This window comes from Apteryx rowi, unplaced genomic scaffold (genome assembly GCF_003343035.1).
Source record: "Apteryx rowi isolate R43461 unplaced genomic scaffold, aptRow1 scaffold_62, whole genome shotgun sequence".
NCBI lineage: Eukaryota > Metazoa > Chordata > Aves > Apterygiformes > Apterygidae > Apteryx > Apteryx rowi.
The window spans coordinates 1375492-1393087 of record NW_020450894.1 but is presented as its reverse complement, the minus strand read 5'-3'; the positions used below and the strand labels follow the sequence as shown (position 1 = coordinate 1393087).

The following is a 17596-nucleotide window of genomic DNA, read 5'->3' as shown; positions in this document are numbered from 1 at the left end:
GAAATGACTGGCTGAAAAGGAATTGAGCAGAGTCAAATTTTGCCTACAGTTACCATGAAATTTCATTAAAGTCATTGAAAAACTTGTATGTCTAAATGAGAATGAAATTTAGTGTGACTTGACTGTGCACTTGATATCATGGTGATAAACATATAGGTGGGTAGAGGCCCAGTCAGCATTTCAAATTCTTAATCGCTTTAAGTTGTTAGGGGAAGCAGCATCCAAGTGACACTATAGATTTTTACTTAATAAAAGTACTGGAGCAGTTGTGCATTCAGCCTATTATCTGTAATACTTTTGTTTCACTAAAACTGTTATATTCCTTCTACAACACTGTCAATGCAACATGAAATATTAATAGATACTTAACATCGAGATATGGCTTTGAATTTAAGAATTCACACTCGTTTCTTTTATTCATAGTTCTCAGCTACTTGTCGTCTTTCCTTGTTTTGCAAGATTGGTTCTTGAGGTTAGATAACTTCAGAGTAAATCAGGATTTTAAGCTTGAATTCAGCTTACTAAACTAAGCTGCTTGCTTGGCTAATGAGTTAGAATCAGTATATGTAGTAGATGTGATCTTCTGTAGAAAAAAATAGTGCTGAATTGTGGATTATTGTCTTTTCTTAGTGGCAGATTGGCAGTGGACAAACTTCAGCTGCCCCTTCAACTGCAAGCAGCACATCATCTACTCCTTCCAGCCCCACAATCACTAGTGCTGTGGGATGTGATGGGAAGACATATGCTCCTCCTGTGATAGATCTGAGTTCTTCAGTGGGTAGCTCCTATAATCTACCATCTCTTCCTGATGTAAGTGTAACACGCAAGCAATGTTTTACAGATTTTATTTTAAAGTAAGTTGAAAAAAGTTTTTAAATTTGAGAAGTAGGCATCCTATTAGACTGAAATTCTTCTGCTTGTTAAGTCAGACAGTTCTAGAAAACAACAATGCAGAATTGCCTACATGTTGCTGGCGGTATTCAGGACTGTTCCAGGGAACAGCCATAAGAGGTTTAGGACTACTAGGAAAAATGACATTGCAGACTGTGATTGTATTTGGTCTTGCTTGTTTGGATGCTGCTTATTGGCCTTCAACCTTCATCTTTTTTCTTTTTCTTTTTTGTTCTTCAAGTGATACTAATGAAAATGAGTTAGCTTAGCTTTGGTTACCAGTGTCCCTAGGTAGCACTGATTTGCTGATGGTATTTCTGGTAATTTTTTTAACATTTTTTGAGATTTTTGTCTCATTTAAAGGACTATCTTATTAAGGTATTAACTGTTGGTATACTGGACTCGAATATTCCTTATTTCTTTTTCTTTTAGTACTTTTCTTCATATATCCTCTAACATGCATGTGGGCAAGTAGTGGAAGGAGCATCTTTTCTTAGCTTCTGAAGTTCTGTTTCAGAGTTTCTTTTGATTAGTACATATTTGTCAGAAGTCCACATTAGAGCTGTTGAGCTTTAGTCAATTGATTTTATTTTTTTAAATAACTACTGAGCCTATTTTTGATGTCTAAAGTTTGTAGATACCTGTAATCTCATGTTTTTGTAGTCATAATTCGCTATTAATCCCTGTTTCTCCCTCCTGTCTTTTGTTCTCCTCAATAAACTCTCCAATAAAATGCTCTGTTTTTTAAACAGAGTACATTGCAATCACAGTATCTGTCAGGGTAAAAAGATGTACTGCGCAGCACAATCATGAAACACTATTGAATCTTTGAGAAGTTTTAGCATGCTGATTTTTTTTGTGCACAGCGTCATTTTAAACTCTTCTACTTGTATGTGGTTATGTTTATGCTATTAAGATATATTGCCCAAATCACTGTAAATATTGCTTTCCGAAGTCTAGCTAATGTAGAGCAAGTTTCAATGATCAGTGCAGTTACTACTAGTAGATTTGTGATGTGTCTGGATAATTTGGAATACTAATACCAAGCTGACTTATTTTCTGACCAAACGTTGATCTTATTTATTACAAGAAATCTAACATTTCAAAAGCTCATTTCTTTTTATCAATCCAGAATGTGCAATTCTTGCAGGAAGTTAAGATGATAAAGTGGGAGCCCCTAAAACGGCTTTCAGTTTTCTGGCCTGAGCCATGGGTGAAAAGACAAGCCTTGGCTTACAGTTTGTATTTTGAGTGAATATGCATGGCTCCTGCCCTGAAGATAGGTAGAACAGATGGAATTGAGTATCCCTTGAGATTCTTCCAGTCCTGTTCAGCATTAGTAGATTAATGGGTAGTTTGTGAATTGCTTATTATTTTTAGAATAAATAACACGAGCATCTTGAAAGAGGGTATGGAAATACAGTTTCAACTCCTCTAACCTCAGTGTGTGAAAGTTACCTGTCTGATGTAAGCCTTCTCTGTAGATGATGGAGAAAAACAGGCACCTCCAGAATCATCTCGTCTTAAAATAATGGTATGAAGTATTGTCTGGACTCGGCCATTTCCTTGCTTTTTAGAGAGAGCAAGATGACCTGTTTAGACTAGCCATCTCATTTTTTGGATGGCTAAAGTTAAGTGAGATGCATTTTGGTCTTCACCTCCAACATAACGTATATATGGCAGATGCTTCTTTCCCTCCCCCAACACTTAACTGCTTTCTCTCCTCTCCCCCCACCCCCAATCTATTAGATTGACTGTTCAGGAAACATCACGCTGGATAACATTATAAGGAAGGATGGTGCTGCAGAGCAGAATCAGCCAAAACCCCCTTCGAACAGAACTGTCCAGTCACCAAATTCATCAGTGCCATCACCAGGCCTCTCGGGTAACTGGATTGTGTTGCAATATAAGTGCTGTAGTGGAGGAATCTGATGTGGCTATGTTAATGCTGATATCAGATTTTTCTATTTTATATCAAAAATGAGAAGTCTAAAAGTGAGGGCAAAGTTGTATAAAACCAAGTAGGGGATAACGTTGAGATAAGGTTTTAGCATTGTCAGCAAAAGTATGTGGACAGATCTTAGAAACGTGGAGAAAAAAAAAAATAGGTTTTAGCAAATTACACATGCAAGTGTATTTGTAGAAAAATGGCGCACTCAAGGGTATACCCAATTAAAACCTAGAGGCTGTTGTATGCCGCAAGTATTTGAAAGGGTAAGTAGGATAGGATATAATGAGAAACAATGTCTGTAAGTTGTGACTTGAAGTTCAATTTGGACATCAGAAAATATTTTCACTAGGAGAATAGCGCAGCACTGACACAGGTTCCCCAGAGGGGTTATTGTTAAGGGTAGCTGAATGTGGTGGACTTGAAGGACCCAAGGGTTTCCTCCCCACCGTGGCTGGTGGAGATGAATGGCTGCTCCTAACCCCCCTTTCCAGACTGAGCCAGTAGTGAGTCTGTGAGCATGAATTCCCAGTATGTGTGTGCACAGCATTCACTTGCTTGCACAGTACAGCCACAGACAGATTCACGCAGACAGGACAATGTATTCACAGGCATCCACATAAACACAGGCAGCACAAATAACCCAGTCCTGTTTCTCAGGATCAATGCTCAGGGAAAACACCCTTCACAGATCTCTTAGCTATCTGGCCCCCAGGCCCTTGGTCTCTCTCATATCTGGTGCCCAGATCTCTTGTCCTACTTGACAGTTAGCTTGGCTTGAAGTTTCCTAGCAGATCTCTCGTACACAAGAGCACGCTGGCACAGAAAGTTAGAAATAGAATTCGATAAGAAGATAAGACAGACCACGGTGATCAGGCGTGACTCAGCCAGGCAAAGGTGACTGACCAAGCAGCCTGCTTACGTGCAGTGGGCCCCTTTTAGTTTTCCCCTCCCCTCCATTATCCCATGCTTCTCCTCATCCTCTCGTGAACTTGTATTAATTGAGATATGGGTTAAATAGATAAATGAATAACTCAAGAGGGGGAACTTGCCCAAAACCTTGTGTGCTTCTCCAAGTCGCATCTCAAACTTGGCACAGCTTGTGTTTTGTTCTAATCTGATTCCTCTGTCCTAGGAGGAGTGAGTGTGACAAACATACACCCTCCAATTCGTTCACCCAGTGCCTCCAGTGTTGGAAGCAGAGAGAGGTAAGAAATGAGTGGGAGAGAAGAAAAGCATTACTTCCATCTCCATAGAATATGCTGTGTATAGCCTCAGTCTCTTCTATCATTAATCCATATTGAAGTTAATTTGTCTCACCTTCTCTGTTAAGAGACCAGGTCTGATGGTTATTATAGCACTCTTTGCAGTCTAAAAGTAGTAATTTCATTTGTAATGTATTAATAGCAGATCTAAAAATGTAGCAGCTCTGTAGATGATGGCTAGATTGGTGTTATTAATAGGTTACCTATTGTAAATTAGGTTTGAAATTCAGCAAAATCAGCTAAAGAAGAAGTTGCGTACTAAAGGTCTTTGTGGAACCATAAATGACTTCAGATTTTAGGAATTAATATTACAAAGAGGGTTGTTAAGAATTTTCTGCCATAATATAGTCAGTTTAGTGAGCACTAGATATCTACTGAGAGTCTACAAAGATGTTTTATCCCTTAGTGATGGAATATTAATGAACAAATAGGTTTAGACATTGTTGTTTGAAGAGAGCAGATCCATTAATGTGTTTCAATAAATCTCACACAAGATTAATTTTTCCACATAGGGAAAAATCAGATGACATTCAAGCTACTTGAATTGGAAATGCAGATGCTTTTTAATATAGAATACCTCTTCCTATATTCCATTTACATAGTAGACGCTATGAAGGACTCCAGACATCCAAATATAAACTGTTTAAATGTTTGAAATTCTATCTGCTGTCACTTGAATTCATTCACTTCTGGATTTAAAATTCTTCATTGCTGTTTAAAAAAAAAAAAAATCTTTTCCAGTTCAGTTGTAGGTTCTTTTTTTATCGTATCTACACACATGAACAAGGGCAGAGTCCAGTCCTTAAAGCAGGTCCCTACTTTCTCTGCAGTTGAAAGGTTATGAGAAGCTCTGCCAAGATAATGTAAATATATGTGCTTTATCTGCTTATTTGCTAGTGTGTGGTTTATAATGATCAGTTCAACTCTGGAGAAGCACTGATCTTCCCCCAAGATACAGCTGTATCTCCTCTAAAATGGAATGGTATTCAGTGGAAATGCTGTTCTGTTTATGACCTAAAATAATTGGAGATTATTTGCAAGTCTTTCACTAATGGGAAGTAAAATCATGAGCAGCTCTGTAGTTCGGGAACCAAGCTGTTAAGTTTTCCCTTCCTGTAATGCCTTTTCAATACACATGAAAAGATACAAATGCAGATGTTGTATTCTATAAAAGTAGTACTGCTCAGTATTTGAAGAACAGAAAAAGGATTAGAATCCTAAGGTCTCAGAAAGCATCACTGTACAGAAGTTGTCCCGTTATGACTCTTAATTTCCTTTTTCCTGCCTCTTGTCATTTATAGTTCTGGCTCCTCCAGCAAGCCACCAGGAGCTGATTCTACACACAGAATCCCAGTTGTTATGTTGGAGCCGATCAGAATTAAACAAGAGTCTAGTGCACCAAATGAGAACTTTGATTTCCCAATTGTTATAGTGAAGCAAGAAACAGATGAAGAATCGCGGCCTCAGAATGTAATGTTAATAACTCTCTTTAAAGATTTCTTTTCCATTTGGTAGTGGAGGGTATTTTGCATGTATGGGGAATAAAATAATTTACAAATACTCTGTTGGGGACTTACTTTTCAGAGGAAAAAGCTGAAGGTATTGGCATAAAAGGAAGAGGTGAAATTCAAAATCAGACCATTTCTAATGTCAATTCAATTAATAAACTGTTTTGATCAGACTGCTTTCATCCATTTAAAACCTTGGAGGCAGGAAATAGTGAAACATTTGCAAACATCAAACTTTCATGTGGTGCTAGATGTTTCTAATCGTAGTGCAATAATATACATAAGAATAAGGGTGCTATTTTGGGGGGGGAATCAAAGATTAATTTTATTTTTTATTACTGAAACAGTATTTAAAATGTCAGAATTTGATCTTCGTAACTAACTTCTTGTATTTAGCTGCTTGAAGCTATAGCTATGATAGTAATCCTTGCATAGACGTTACAAGTTGTATGACTAACTGCATGTAAATTCCTTATTCTAGTCAGTTTACTTGTTGTTAGTGACATTTAAATTCACTTCAATAGTATAACCAACCTGCCTATGCTTTTCATTCAGATGACCTTTTCAAGAAGCATACTTACTTCTCTGCTGTTAGATAGCAATCATAATTCCACTTCTGATGAAGCTGTACTAAGAACAGATGCACCAGACAGCACGGATGATCAACCAGGGATACTACAGGAGAGTACGTCTGGTGGGAAGACAGGATGGTTAGGCCCCTCTCACACAGGGGAGGGCAGAAAAGAGGATGATCCCAATGAAGACTGGTGTGCAGTATGTCAAAATGGAGGGGAGCTCCTTTGTTGTGAGAAATGTCCTAAAGTATTCCATCTTTCTTGCCATGTCCCTACACTGATGAACTTTCCAAGGTAATTATGACCACATTAATTCCATATAAACTATCATTAAAAGACACAAGCTGTGGATTGTGAGCCACAGTGTAGGAACTTTCAGCCTCAAAGGGACTTTTGCCATCTTTGAAGTCTTGAAGCCTGAAGTTTTATTAATTGGTCAAAATTGGAATTTGCATTGAAATGTGAGTTTAACTTTATTGCAGCTGTAAAATCTGATAGAACTCTTCACTTATGTGGCAGTTAGGCAAGATCACTTATATCTAGGGCATCTATTATTATCTGTGGCCTTAAAATTGGGCCATAGAATTACCTAGGTATCATAAAAACCATTTAAGGGCAACAGAAGAGTTAATGTTTCTTCTAAAAATAATAAAAAATATTCAAAGAAAAATCTAAGCTAATATAGTATCAAACATGTTATTTACTGTAGTATTAAAAATGGCTATGGCTCCAAGCATGAGATATAGTGCTTTATATCTGTTGGTAACATTTCATTTAGCACTGAAACAAGCAGTAGGCTTTCGTGATTGGCTGTTACAATAAAACTACTCAAATTATTCAGTCCAGTTTCAAAATTCAGTCTTAAAATATAGATGATAACTGAAAATAGGTTGTCATTGTTATTAGAAGTATTCCTGAAGTTTACTTCTGGAATTAATGTCTTTGATAAAATAAATGGCATTTGTGGTATTCCAACTCAGAAATGCTGTATAATAAGCTTATTAAAGGATAAGAGCATCTGTCATAACATGCTCATTGTTTAATGATTTTATGTAAATATTAGGTTTTCTTATTAAATATCAGTATAGTTTGTTTAAAACTGCTGGTATAATCCATTTGGATATTAGCTTACAGTTTTGTAAATTGGTCATCCCTGTTTATGTGCAGCTCTGAACAAGAATATTTCCACAGTTATATTTATTCTTTTAAATGTCACTAAAAATGGCACATAAAAATGTTTCTCTTACCTCTTGAAACTTCAAGTTATTGGGCTCTTTTTTTAAATAAGATGGTGTTATGTTATAGTTTTGTGCCATAAGCAAAACCTACTAAAGGTACAGCAAGCACTTAAACTAAAACATTTGTGTCTGTCTGACAGGAAAAAAAAATCTTTAAGCAGGCAGGTAATTACATATTTACATGGGTTTCTATTAACATTAAAGCTTCAAGAATACTTCTTTAAATTTTCTTTCTCACTGGATCATTCTGTGGGAACTCTGAGATATTGATGGCCAGCAGACAAGGGAGTCAAAAATAAGGTTTCTGAGAAGGGTTCATATTTGTAAAGGTGCATATAAACACAAGTGTGCTGTATTCCTGGACCTCAGAACCAGTTAGCTTAAGTTTCCTCCTGGCTTCAGATGTATCCAATTTTTGGATCTCATCTTTTTATTCTTTTCGCAACTGTAACAGTCTACAACATGTAGTTTGGTATCTTACCACTAGCTCCTCCAAATGTACAATCATTCTTTTACCATTGTCAGTCCATTTCTTTCATGATTTTTTTTTGTTCTTCCTCAAGTGGATGGAATGTTTTCCCCTGTAGATTCACAAGGTCACTTTGTCTTTTTTCCTCCGCGCCATCACACTCCACCCTATGCTTCCTGATTCTTATATATTTAAATATGTCTCCCTCCATCTTTCATGTGTTTCTTGTTTTCTTGTATAAAATCTTTGGGTCATGGCCCATATCTGTTTTTGTATATCATCTAGCACATCATTCCTTTGTTGCTGGTCCAGGCACAGAGGTGAGACTGTCATATAAATAACTCTGTCAAGTTAAAACAGTAGAAGGCAAAAGATTTTTGAAGGCAAATGGCTGTTATGCTAAAACTAGCAGATGGCGGGAATCTTTGGATTACTCTAAAACCAGTTTGACATACTTTTTTTTCTTTTTTTTTAACTTGGAAAGTCTTCTGCATTACTATTGAAATGAACTCAGAGGTGCTACAGAAACTATTTCCTGTTTCCAAGGATCTCGTTATCATTATAAGGTATCTCTGCATAAAAACATGCATACTTTGTATCTTGGCACAACTGGTTATTGCTGAATTCTGTCTCCTATGTAAGAAGTACAATTCAGCCCTCTTGTGGTTATCTGTGAAGATGCAAGTTTCTTCATTTACAGAGAACTAAACTGAAACTATAGACTCTTAGTAGGTTTTTAAGAGCTTAGGGAGCTTCACAAATTGTTTAAGGGAGTCTGTGGACGTGGTCAGCTTGCAGAATTAGTTTTGTCGTCTTCTTTTGCTGTGTCACCTATAGTGTCATCTACAGGGTTTTCCTAGACACTAACTGGTAAACTTAGGAACAGCTGATAAGTTTACTTAGTAGGTGAAGAATTTCCCAGTTTCAAAAAAATTTGTCTAAGGTAATCCATATTGAGTAGTTCAGACTTGCAAAGGGAAAATACAGTTATCATATGACACTAACACTTTTCCTTCTGTTTAGCCTATTTCATTTGTCTACAACTGATTCTTTCAGTCTCTCTGTAGTTAGGAAATAGACCTCCAGTTAAAGCTTTGGCTTGATCCTGTAAGGTCGAATGAATGGTTTAAGCACTAACAAAAGTGGACACCATTTTGCCAGTACCATTAAAAAGGAAAGTTCTAATGCGATGTTCTTTGCCAACAGTCCCTTTCTTTGCCTTTGTAGCTGAGAAAAGAAAAAATGCACCAAGCTTAAAAAAAAAAACACCCCTACAAATGAAGAAAAATTTCTGCAGATGTGGAAAGCCTCTCAAGACTGTGCTACTTCGCTGAGATTAATCAATCTGTTTTTCTTGTTTAGTGGAGAGTGGATTTGTACATTCTGTCGGGATTTGTCCAAGCCAGAAGTTGAATATGATTGTGATAACCCCACTCACAGCTCTGAAAAAAGAAAATTGGAAGGCACTGTGGGCTTGGCACCAATAGATCGGAGGGTAAGGATAAAATGGGTACTGTCTTGTTGCTCTTTGTACTATGAAATGTATACTTTTTTTTTAAGTGATGGTAGGTAAATATGTGAATTCACTTCTTAAATATGCTCCGAGAGCCTAGCAACCTTCTTTAGAATATTCTGTACATCATATTCTGAAAGTTGGAGAAGTGACTGTGGTGTGATACTGTGAACTAGGACTGGACTCTAGGAATTACAAAGTGCTGCTTCTAGTATTGAGTGCATACACACACTGTGCTTCCCTTTAGTATTTTTTTCTGTTTGTTTCTGCTCTCCAAATTTAGCATAGATTGACTTTATCAACTAATTTTTTAGTCGTTAAAGCATTTCATTAATATCCTTTTAAAAATTAAGATTTTTTTTTCTAATGAAGATTTACAGAGATGCAACACTGATCCTGCAGAGATTAACACAAGTCTTTTTGCAGCTCTGAATATTCTAGTGTAAAAGCTACAAAACAAACTGTGGGTCTCCAACTTTGTTTTTTCCTTAAAGTTCAGAATTAAAAGAGAAACTTGTGCTCTGCCTTTTGAGCAAACTGTTGAACTGTTTGTTAGAATCTTTTAGATTTTTGGTTTTTAATTTTTGTTATTTGTTGTTTAAAACTTAATTGTTTTTTAAGTAGTTCTGAGGTGTATTGGAAATTTTCAACAATGTTTTACTTGGTTTCAGTTAGTAACTTGTGTAAATACACTGAAATTAATGTTTTATTTGGGAGCTTATTCTACCTGTAGAACTGTTATTTACATGTGCTACTATCCAGAGGACAAAAGCTAGCTCTATTTGTTTTTTGCTTTAAATGTAGATTATAAGAAATCCTGTAAATATTCTGATGAAGGATCAGAAAGCATAAAATCACAAAAAAATATTTTTAGAATCTCTTTTAAGGCCCAGGATCCAGTTTAATATACTTGGGTACACAGGAAAAATACTCTCTCCTACCGCTAACAAAAAGCAGTATATGCCTTGCACTTACAGAGCAATTATGCTCAGGTCAGGAGAAATATTACTGGTATCTCTGAGTATTTATTGAGTACAAAGAGCCATGCATGCTTTATATGTTCTCTGGAACATCCACTGGACTCAGCTAATACTGAATGATACTGTTGGTAACTGTAAAAAGTTTCATAAAATGCATTTGAGAGTTAATTGTGATATGATACATCTATTGCAGAAAAATACTGCTGGTCATTGGTGAAGACTGTTAAGCTTGCTTCCAGATGCAGTTTTTGTATTCACTCTTCTACTTGGGGACTGGGGGAATACCAAACATCTCTTTGATATCTTCTGCAGCTCATTATTTAAAAACAAATTATGTAGGATTCTCTGATTACTTGGGTATCTATTTTTCTTGACACAGAAGTGTGAAAGGCTGCTGCTGTACCTCTACTGTCATGAAATGAGTCTTGCTTTTCAAGATCCAGTTCCTCCCACAGTATGTATCTCACTTATTTCCTTTCCATTTCATATCAATCAGTAACATAATTGGCATGTTCTTAATTGTACTATTGTTGCCAATTGTGGCCCATTATCAGGAGGCAAGTTCCCCTGGATATGGTGTCTCAGATGCGTATAATTTTATTAAAACTATCTGAAGGGAAGCTGAAGGGTAAAGCATTGGGTTGGAAGGGGATTTACTAGTAAAATTCCCCAAGAGCAGATTTTACTTACTACTTCATAAATAGATACAAAAAAACAAGTACTAACGCTATCTGCTGATTTTACAATGCTGAGTAATATCAATAAAAAAGTGAATTAGGATATATTAAAAAATTAATGGATTACGAGAACTGGACTACTCCATAGTGCTAATATGAAATTGAATTTTTGTATTATTACTTGGGAGTTCATTAGTTTAAAATGCTAAAGAAAATCTTGGTGCATTAGACAATTGAAGGATGACAGCAAGTGACTTGTGCTATTACCATAAAAAAGACAGTTGTAGTCCAAGAACAGACAAAAGAGCTACTGGGGTGAGAGAAACAGAGCCTGTTTTATGTTCCTCAAGACATATCATCAATAAGTAATAATGGTTGTGTGCATCCTTTATTCCATCTATATGAGAATTTTTTTTTAAAGAACATTCTACAGAGTTTACTAAAAAGAAAGGGTCAGACATTGGGCACAAAAGATGAATTTATTAATCATATAAGGCTTGTATTACTAAATTCAGGTTTTATAGTATTTCTCCTAAAATATAATTCTCTTAAGAAAAAAAATAATGTATGAGAATATTATCATTTGATTTCATGTCTTATTTTCTTACTATGCAGCAGTTTTCTTTTTAAAAGAAAAAACAGGTCTTAGTCATACAAGCGCATTCAAGACTCCAGAATCATTGATTTCTCTGTAATTCACCATCATTTCTAAAGACACATTTCTTGACCAAATTTCACTTTCAGCAACACATATACTGCCTCCTTTTAAGTGGATTGTGAAAGATATGGTAGGATGGTCTTCAGAGTGAAACTTAAAAGACAGTTCATTTGGCTGTGTAGAAAGACAAGAATGTCCAAATCATTTGCTCTATCCTATATCATGAATGCAGTGTGGTTTATTTGATTCATTTTTGTTTTGCTTTTCTTCTTTTAAAATAGACTTTGGGAGCAGTGTATTTTAGCCAGCAAAACTATCATAAATCACTTACTCCAGAAACAATCTGTGTATATGTAAAAAGTATAATTTTCGTGTCTTAGAACTGTGCTTTGAAGATGAGACTAAATCTTCCCCTCTCCCTCAGAGCTAAAGGTTTATAGAACAATAAGCAATGAATGTGGCTGCATTTGGTAAAACTATTTTTTCTCCCTGTAGGTTCCTGATTACTACAAAATAATCAAGAAGCCTATGGACTTGTCAACTATCAAGAAAAGACTTCAAGTGACCAATTCGTTCTACACAAAGCCAGAAGATTTTGTGGCTGATTTCAGACTGATTTTTCAAAACTGTGCTGAATTTAATGAGGTTAGAAAAAGTAGATACCTCATCTTGTTTTGTAGACTTAGATTTCTTCAGGAGAACTGTAGTGGGGGTAGAACTTGCAGCACAACAACTCTTTGAATTAAACTTGTTTTGATGATGAGAGCTCAGTGAAAACACAGATCACACTTTAAGCTACTTTGCTGTTAGATGACCGTGCAGTATAAATGGTTCCATGGAAAGGAGGAGGGTTGTAACAAATATATTAGCTGAATGGCAGGACAGCAGGTAAGGAATAGGATAATCATTAATCACAGAGGTTAATGGTGGGCATTGGATAAAAAATTGTTTTAATTTCCATTGCCTCAAGAACAACCTACCAAATCTTAAGTTCAGTGAGATTTTCATTCTGGGAGGTCCACGATCACCCTTATGACTTTTAGTCATGTGTTGGTTGATTGTTATTATCCCTCACTGCACATAAGGGAACACATAATGGTGAAAAAGGGATGCAGGTACTGAGCAGACCACAGAAGCAGAAAGGATTCCAGTGGGAATAAAGGTTTGTGCCATTGGTTTTGGTTGGATTCTCATCCAGTCACCTTCATTAACTGGGAACCCTCCCTGTCGTAATGGCCTCCACTTCAGGAAACTGGTCAGCCATAGTGGGTATGAATGACCTTAGGGCTGCCTAGTCTTCCAAGATACAATCACCATCCATTCTAGTAATATTTTACTGTAATTTAAAAATAGGTCTGTAAGTTAGAGAAACTAGCATTTTATGCAATCGTTCCAAAGCGCACCCTGAAGGCACATCTATATATTTCACAGCATAATCCACCTTTTTTTAACAGTCAAAATGTAGTAGTTTTTAAAATTTCTTTATATAGCTTTCAGAACCCAGGCTACATGGCTTTTGCAATTAGCTTCTGTGATAATCTATAAGAGAAAAAAGTTGGTGGAATATTGGCCAAAACTTCTGCCTTCTCCCTCTGTTTTTCAGGCATGTACTCTTTATTAGATCTTTATCTATATGTTCCACAGGTGCCATTAATATTGCCGTTTGCTTTTTGTAGTTTGTAAATCACTTTAGGTCCCTTAGGTGCTCTAGGTATAATGCTCTTTCATGGTGCATTGATATTGTTAATTCACCCAACAGCCTGATTCAGAAGTGGCTGATGCTGGCATGAAGCTTGAAGCATACTTTGAAGAACTTCTGAAGAGCCTTTATCCTGAGAGAAAGTTCCCTGTACAACCAAACTGCCAGAGTGAAAAAGATAATCCAGAACTTACTGATGACTCGGATGATGATTTTGTACAGCCCCGGAAAAAACGCCTCAAAGGAGAAGACCGTCAGTTGCTTAAATGAGTCGCATGTATTGCTATGGAACATTTTTTAAAAACTGTGAATATTTATCACTGTTAATTGTCAAAAGGGGAAAAATCATGACTGCTTTGACCTGTAGGTTTGTGGGTGTTTACTAGACTTTCTACCCCTCCTCTGAAATACAAATCTAACGGCGATCAAGGCATGTGGAGAGCTGCTTCTCTGAAGTTCCACACTTTCATCCTACTTCTGGAACAGTACGGAAATTGCTATTTGAGTGGGATGACAGCTGTTTAAATTTGCTTTGGGGAAGAAAAGAAGTTTGTATAGAATTGAAGTTTAAAACATTACATGGGTTAAACATGTGGCTTTCTGAGTTTGAAGAAAATGTGATTTCACCGGACATCTAATTTTACCAAAGGCATGTGGCTGGCCATAATTTGATTTCCCTGTACTGTATTTAACACAAGCCATGAAAACAGATGGTGTAATACTGTTGTCCTATGATACTGACTAGTACAGTGAAGGTGTAGTTGCCCCCAAAGAAGGTATCAGTAATTTTAAAATGTAAGGGAGAGTGTATTAAAAATAATTTTAAAAAAAGAGGGGGTGGAATTTGTTTGAGAGTTTTAATGGAGACAAGAAAAGACAAAATGCTTTTTTTTGCACCATCTTTATTACCACCAGCAAGAAGCAATGATATTGCTGTACTATATTGTTTAACAGGTATTTCACAGGTTTGATGTACCTATATTTAATGGAGGTCATGGCAAAATTGCAAAGAAAAAATGATTACTTGCAGCTATTGTTATTGGTCTTTGGGTGTGTTTAGGAAAAAGGCATCCTTTTCTGTCCACAAGCTCTTTTTATTTTACCAAATTTCTAAATATGTTATTTTGAGAATACAGCCTGCGTTGGTATTCACTTGGAAGTACACAGGTTTGAAAAGAAGGGGGAAAAAAAAAAGAACAAAAATGCTCTTTTGTCCTTTGTCTGTCCTTCTTAAAATCACCAAAAGGTGAGAATAAATTACCTTTTTAGTTTGGTCTGATTTCCAGAAGGGTTGTCAACAACATAGATGGTTGTTTATGCCTTCAAAAATTGCAGAGTTAGAGTGGTGATTGTCAGTGGCTGCTCCAGCTGTTGGTTTGCACTCATCATTTGTGTCGTCTTAAAACTGAATTTTAGGGGGAGCGGGCAGTCTCTTGGATTAACTGTGCTTTTATTGTGCCAGAGTTTTGCAGATGGAATTATAAAGACATCTGTGTGTACACAAGGCTGCTTTCGACTTGCTTTGTGGCACTGCTGTGGTGCTGGGGACAGATCACTGAGGAGACCAGATGCACGTGCTGTCTGTGCCTCGTTGCTGTGTACATACGTGCACAGAAAAAGGCCTTTTATTTTTTTTCTCACTAGATGAGATGCTACCACCTGCCTTTGTCATAGGGAGGCACTGCCTGCTAAAGTGTAATGAGTACTTCAAAGAAAAGAACACTATCACCTGTATTTACAGCAGACCTTTGGCAGTCACAATAGCTTTTGAAATGCCATGCTGATTTGATTTTTAAGCTGGTGAGAGTGACCGTTTTCCCTTTTTTCTTCTATTCTTTGTGGGAAATTTTATTACCTGGAGAGAGCTGTTGTAGCAGTTCTACCATCCATTATACCAGGAAGAAGGAGGAGAGGTGAAGGGGCAGAAGAGGACTGTGAAGGAGGGCATTCCCACAAAACCGGTGTGATCAGTGCACCCTACAGGAGCACGGAGATGAGAAATAAGAGGCATAGCCACTGCAACACTTGAAGTCTTAAAAATCTATCAATGCCTGAAAGTCCTAGATGCCCTGTCACCAAGTGTAGCTGTGCTGCCAGGGGAAGGTGCTGAGTGTTTGTCTGGGCAGTAAGTTGCAAGCACAGATTTTTTAGGAGGCTTAATGCATTTGGAGGTGGAGTTAGACACCTCTACACCTTCACACTCACCCTGTCCTTACAGTGAAAAATACTAGGGAGAGGAGCAGAGATGTATTCTTGCAGTCCAGTTACTTCTCTGTCTGTTTTTGATTCTCACTTAAAAACAAAAACATTTTGAAATTATGCAGCCAACACTTTAACCAATCAGAAAAGCTTATTCTAAAACTGCAGGTAAGTTTCAGTGAAAAATGCAGGTGAGCTATAAGGGTGATTTTTTTTCTTCTATTGTCTCCTTTTCATTCAGGTTTTTCTCTTTTAGTGCTGGAACAGTTTATAGAACCTACAGCACTATAGTCTGAGATGGAGGGGGGAAGAAAGATTAGGAAACATGCCAGTCCATTCCCCCTTTTCTTCATCCTCTAGATGTGTTTTCATAGGAAAAAATTTCCTCCCAAAATTGCTCTGAAATACAAACAGATTGTTGTTCTTGGCATTTATCAACTTGGAGGAAGCAGCTGCAATAAGCAATGCAGGTGACAAGTCTCCAAAAAGTCAATCACATGGCTGGCCAGCTATTCAGCTGACTGACTTCTTGCGTTAACTGTAGAGCCAGGCAGTCTCGCCATTTAGTCCATCAATGTTAGGTTTGAATGTCCAGATAAGCTTGCAGTTTCTGTGCTTTGTTCTGGCTTACCAGTTAATGCAGGGGATGGGTCAGGGATGGCTTTGACCAGCCTGTCACAGCTGCTGTCAGGCCTTGAATGCCTTCATACAGAGAACCATTGGGCAGGTTGCCGAGAGACTTCAAGTTTTAGTGGCCCCTGCTTGCCAGCTGCCTCTTGAGAGGCTGATCTGTGTGCTACCATTGAGCTGTGTGGGTGAGTGAGCATGAAGACAGGCCATCTTTTTCAGCAGATTGTCTGAAAATTCTCTGTTAAATAATCCAGTGGAAAAATCTGACTCAGCTTTAGTCTTCTACTCTTGAATGTCACCCGAAGAACCTTTAGAAACTGCCTGTGTAATGGGGCTTGAGATGTTAAATTTAACTGCTATAATGAAGAAGATATATGCATAAATATTTGAGGAATGCTGTTTTGTTTTCCTAGGGAACTATTGCATTTGTTTAACCTGCTATGGTGAAGACTGTCTGCTTTGTGCATTTTTTTTTTCCTCTGCCTCAGTCTACTGAAACAAATAGGATGGCAATCAATACTGATTTTAGCCTGCAAGTAATCTAATCTTTGTATGAACACTTGCTTTCATGACTGTCATTTTCCAGTTTTTTTGTAACATGGCAGTAGTAATGGCACTAGTAATGAGAGTAGTAAAGAGTCTTCATCTTGCTGCATGGGGTGGGTAGAAAGTATCTTTTTATTGAATCATAGGAAAGAGTACATATTTGAGAAAGTTGGCAATTGTCTATACAAATCATAGCTCTTACACTGGTTAGTTGCAGTTTATTATAATGGAAATGGTATGGCGAAGCAATCAGCATCAAATGCAGCTCACAGGAAATGACAGATTCCAAAGGTTTCTTTTTCTTTTCCTACCCAATCCAACATCAAATGCTCTCATTTAGCTTGCTAAGAAGAAAGAAAATACAAAAGATTAATAAAATACACATGAAAACCAACGGAAATGGACGCAGGGGAAAATGTATGTGAAAATGCATGAAATGTGTCCAAAAAGTCTCCCCTTTGATAGGCTATCCCTATGACTGCTTTGAGAGCAGAGTGATGTTGTCCTAATAAACTGAAAAAGGGTAGATAAACTTTTTAAATGTCATTGTCTAGATTCCAGAAACAATTTCTTATATATATATTTTTTTCTTTTAGTTGCAGGCCTAATGTTGAGGTCTGTATCTACAATCTGGAGTCTTAGCACTAAATATTGCCATGTTAGAAAGAGAGCTTTGATATATTGTGTATTAAGTTCTTGTATGGATTGAATAACTGTATTGTGTGAGGCCCTTGGACAATACGTTCAGCAGTCATGATTCAGCACCGATGAATAACTTTAAATATACAAATATAATCTCA

The 17596-nt window shown here is 37.0% G+C and overlaps 1 protein-coding gene across 6 annotated transcripts in view; it reads left to right on the top strand.

Moving 5' to 3' along the window:
* The window catches only part of TRIM24 (tripartite motif containing 24), a 69659-nt gene extending 52063 nt beyond the window's left edge, over positions 1-17596 (top strand). For 4 of the 6 annotated variants that reach the window (XM_026083868.1, XM_026083870.1, XM_026083871.1 and 1 more), the window contains exons 11-19: positions 631-810; positions 2641-2776; positions 3975-4047; positions 5406-5574; positions 6168-6481; positions 9257-9389; positions 10767-10841; positions 12218-12367; positions 13482-17596. In XM_026083868.1, the coding sequence (XP_025939653.1) occupies positions 631-810; positions 2641-2776; positions 3975-4047; positions 5406-5574; positions 6168-6481; positions 9257-9389; positions 10767-10841; positions 12218-12367; positions 13482-13691 (1440 nt within the window). In that variant the 3' untranslated portion in view covers positions 13692-17596. Of the gene's footprint in view, positions 1-630; positions 811-2640; positions 2777-3974; positions 4048-5405; positions 5575-6167; positions 6482-8378; positions 8461-9256; positions 9390-10766; positions 10842-12217; positions 12368-13481 lie in introns of those variants that run through there. The other 2 variants (XM_026083869.1, XR_003256359.1) reach the window with 2 other exon arrangements.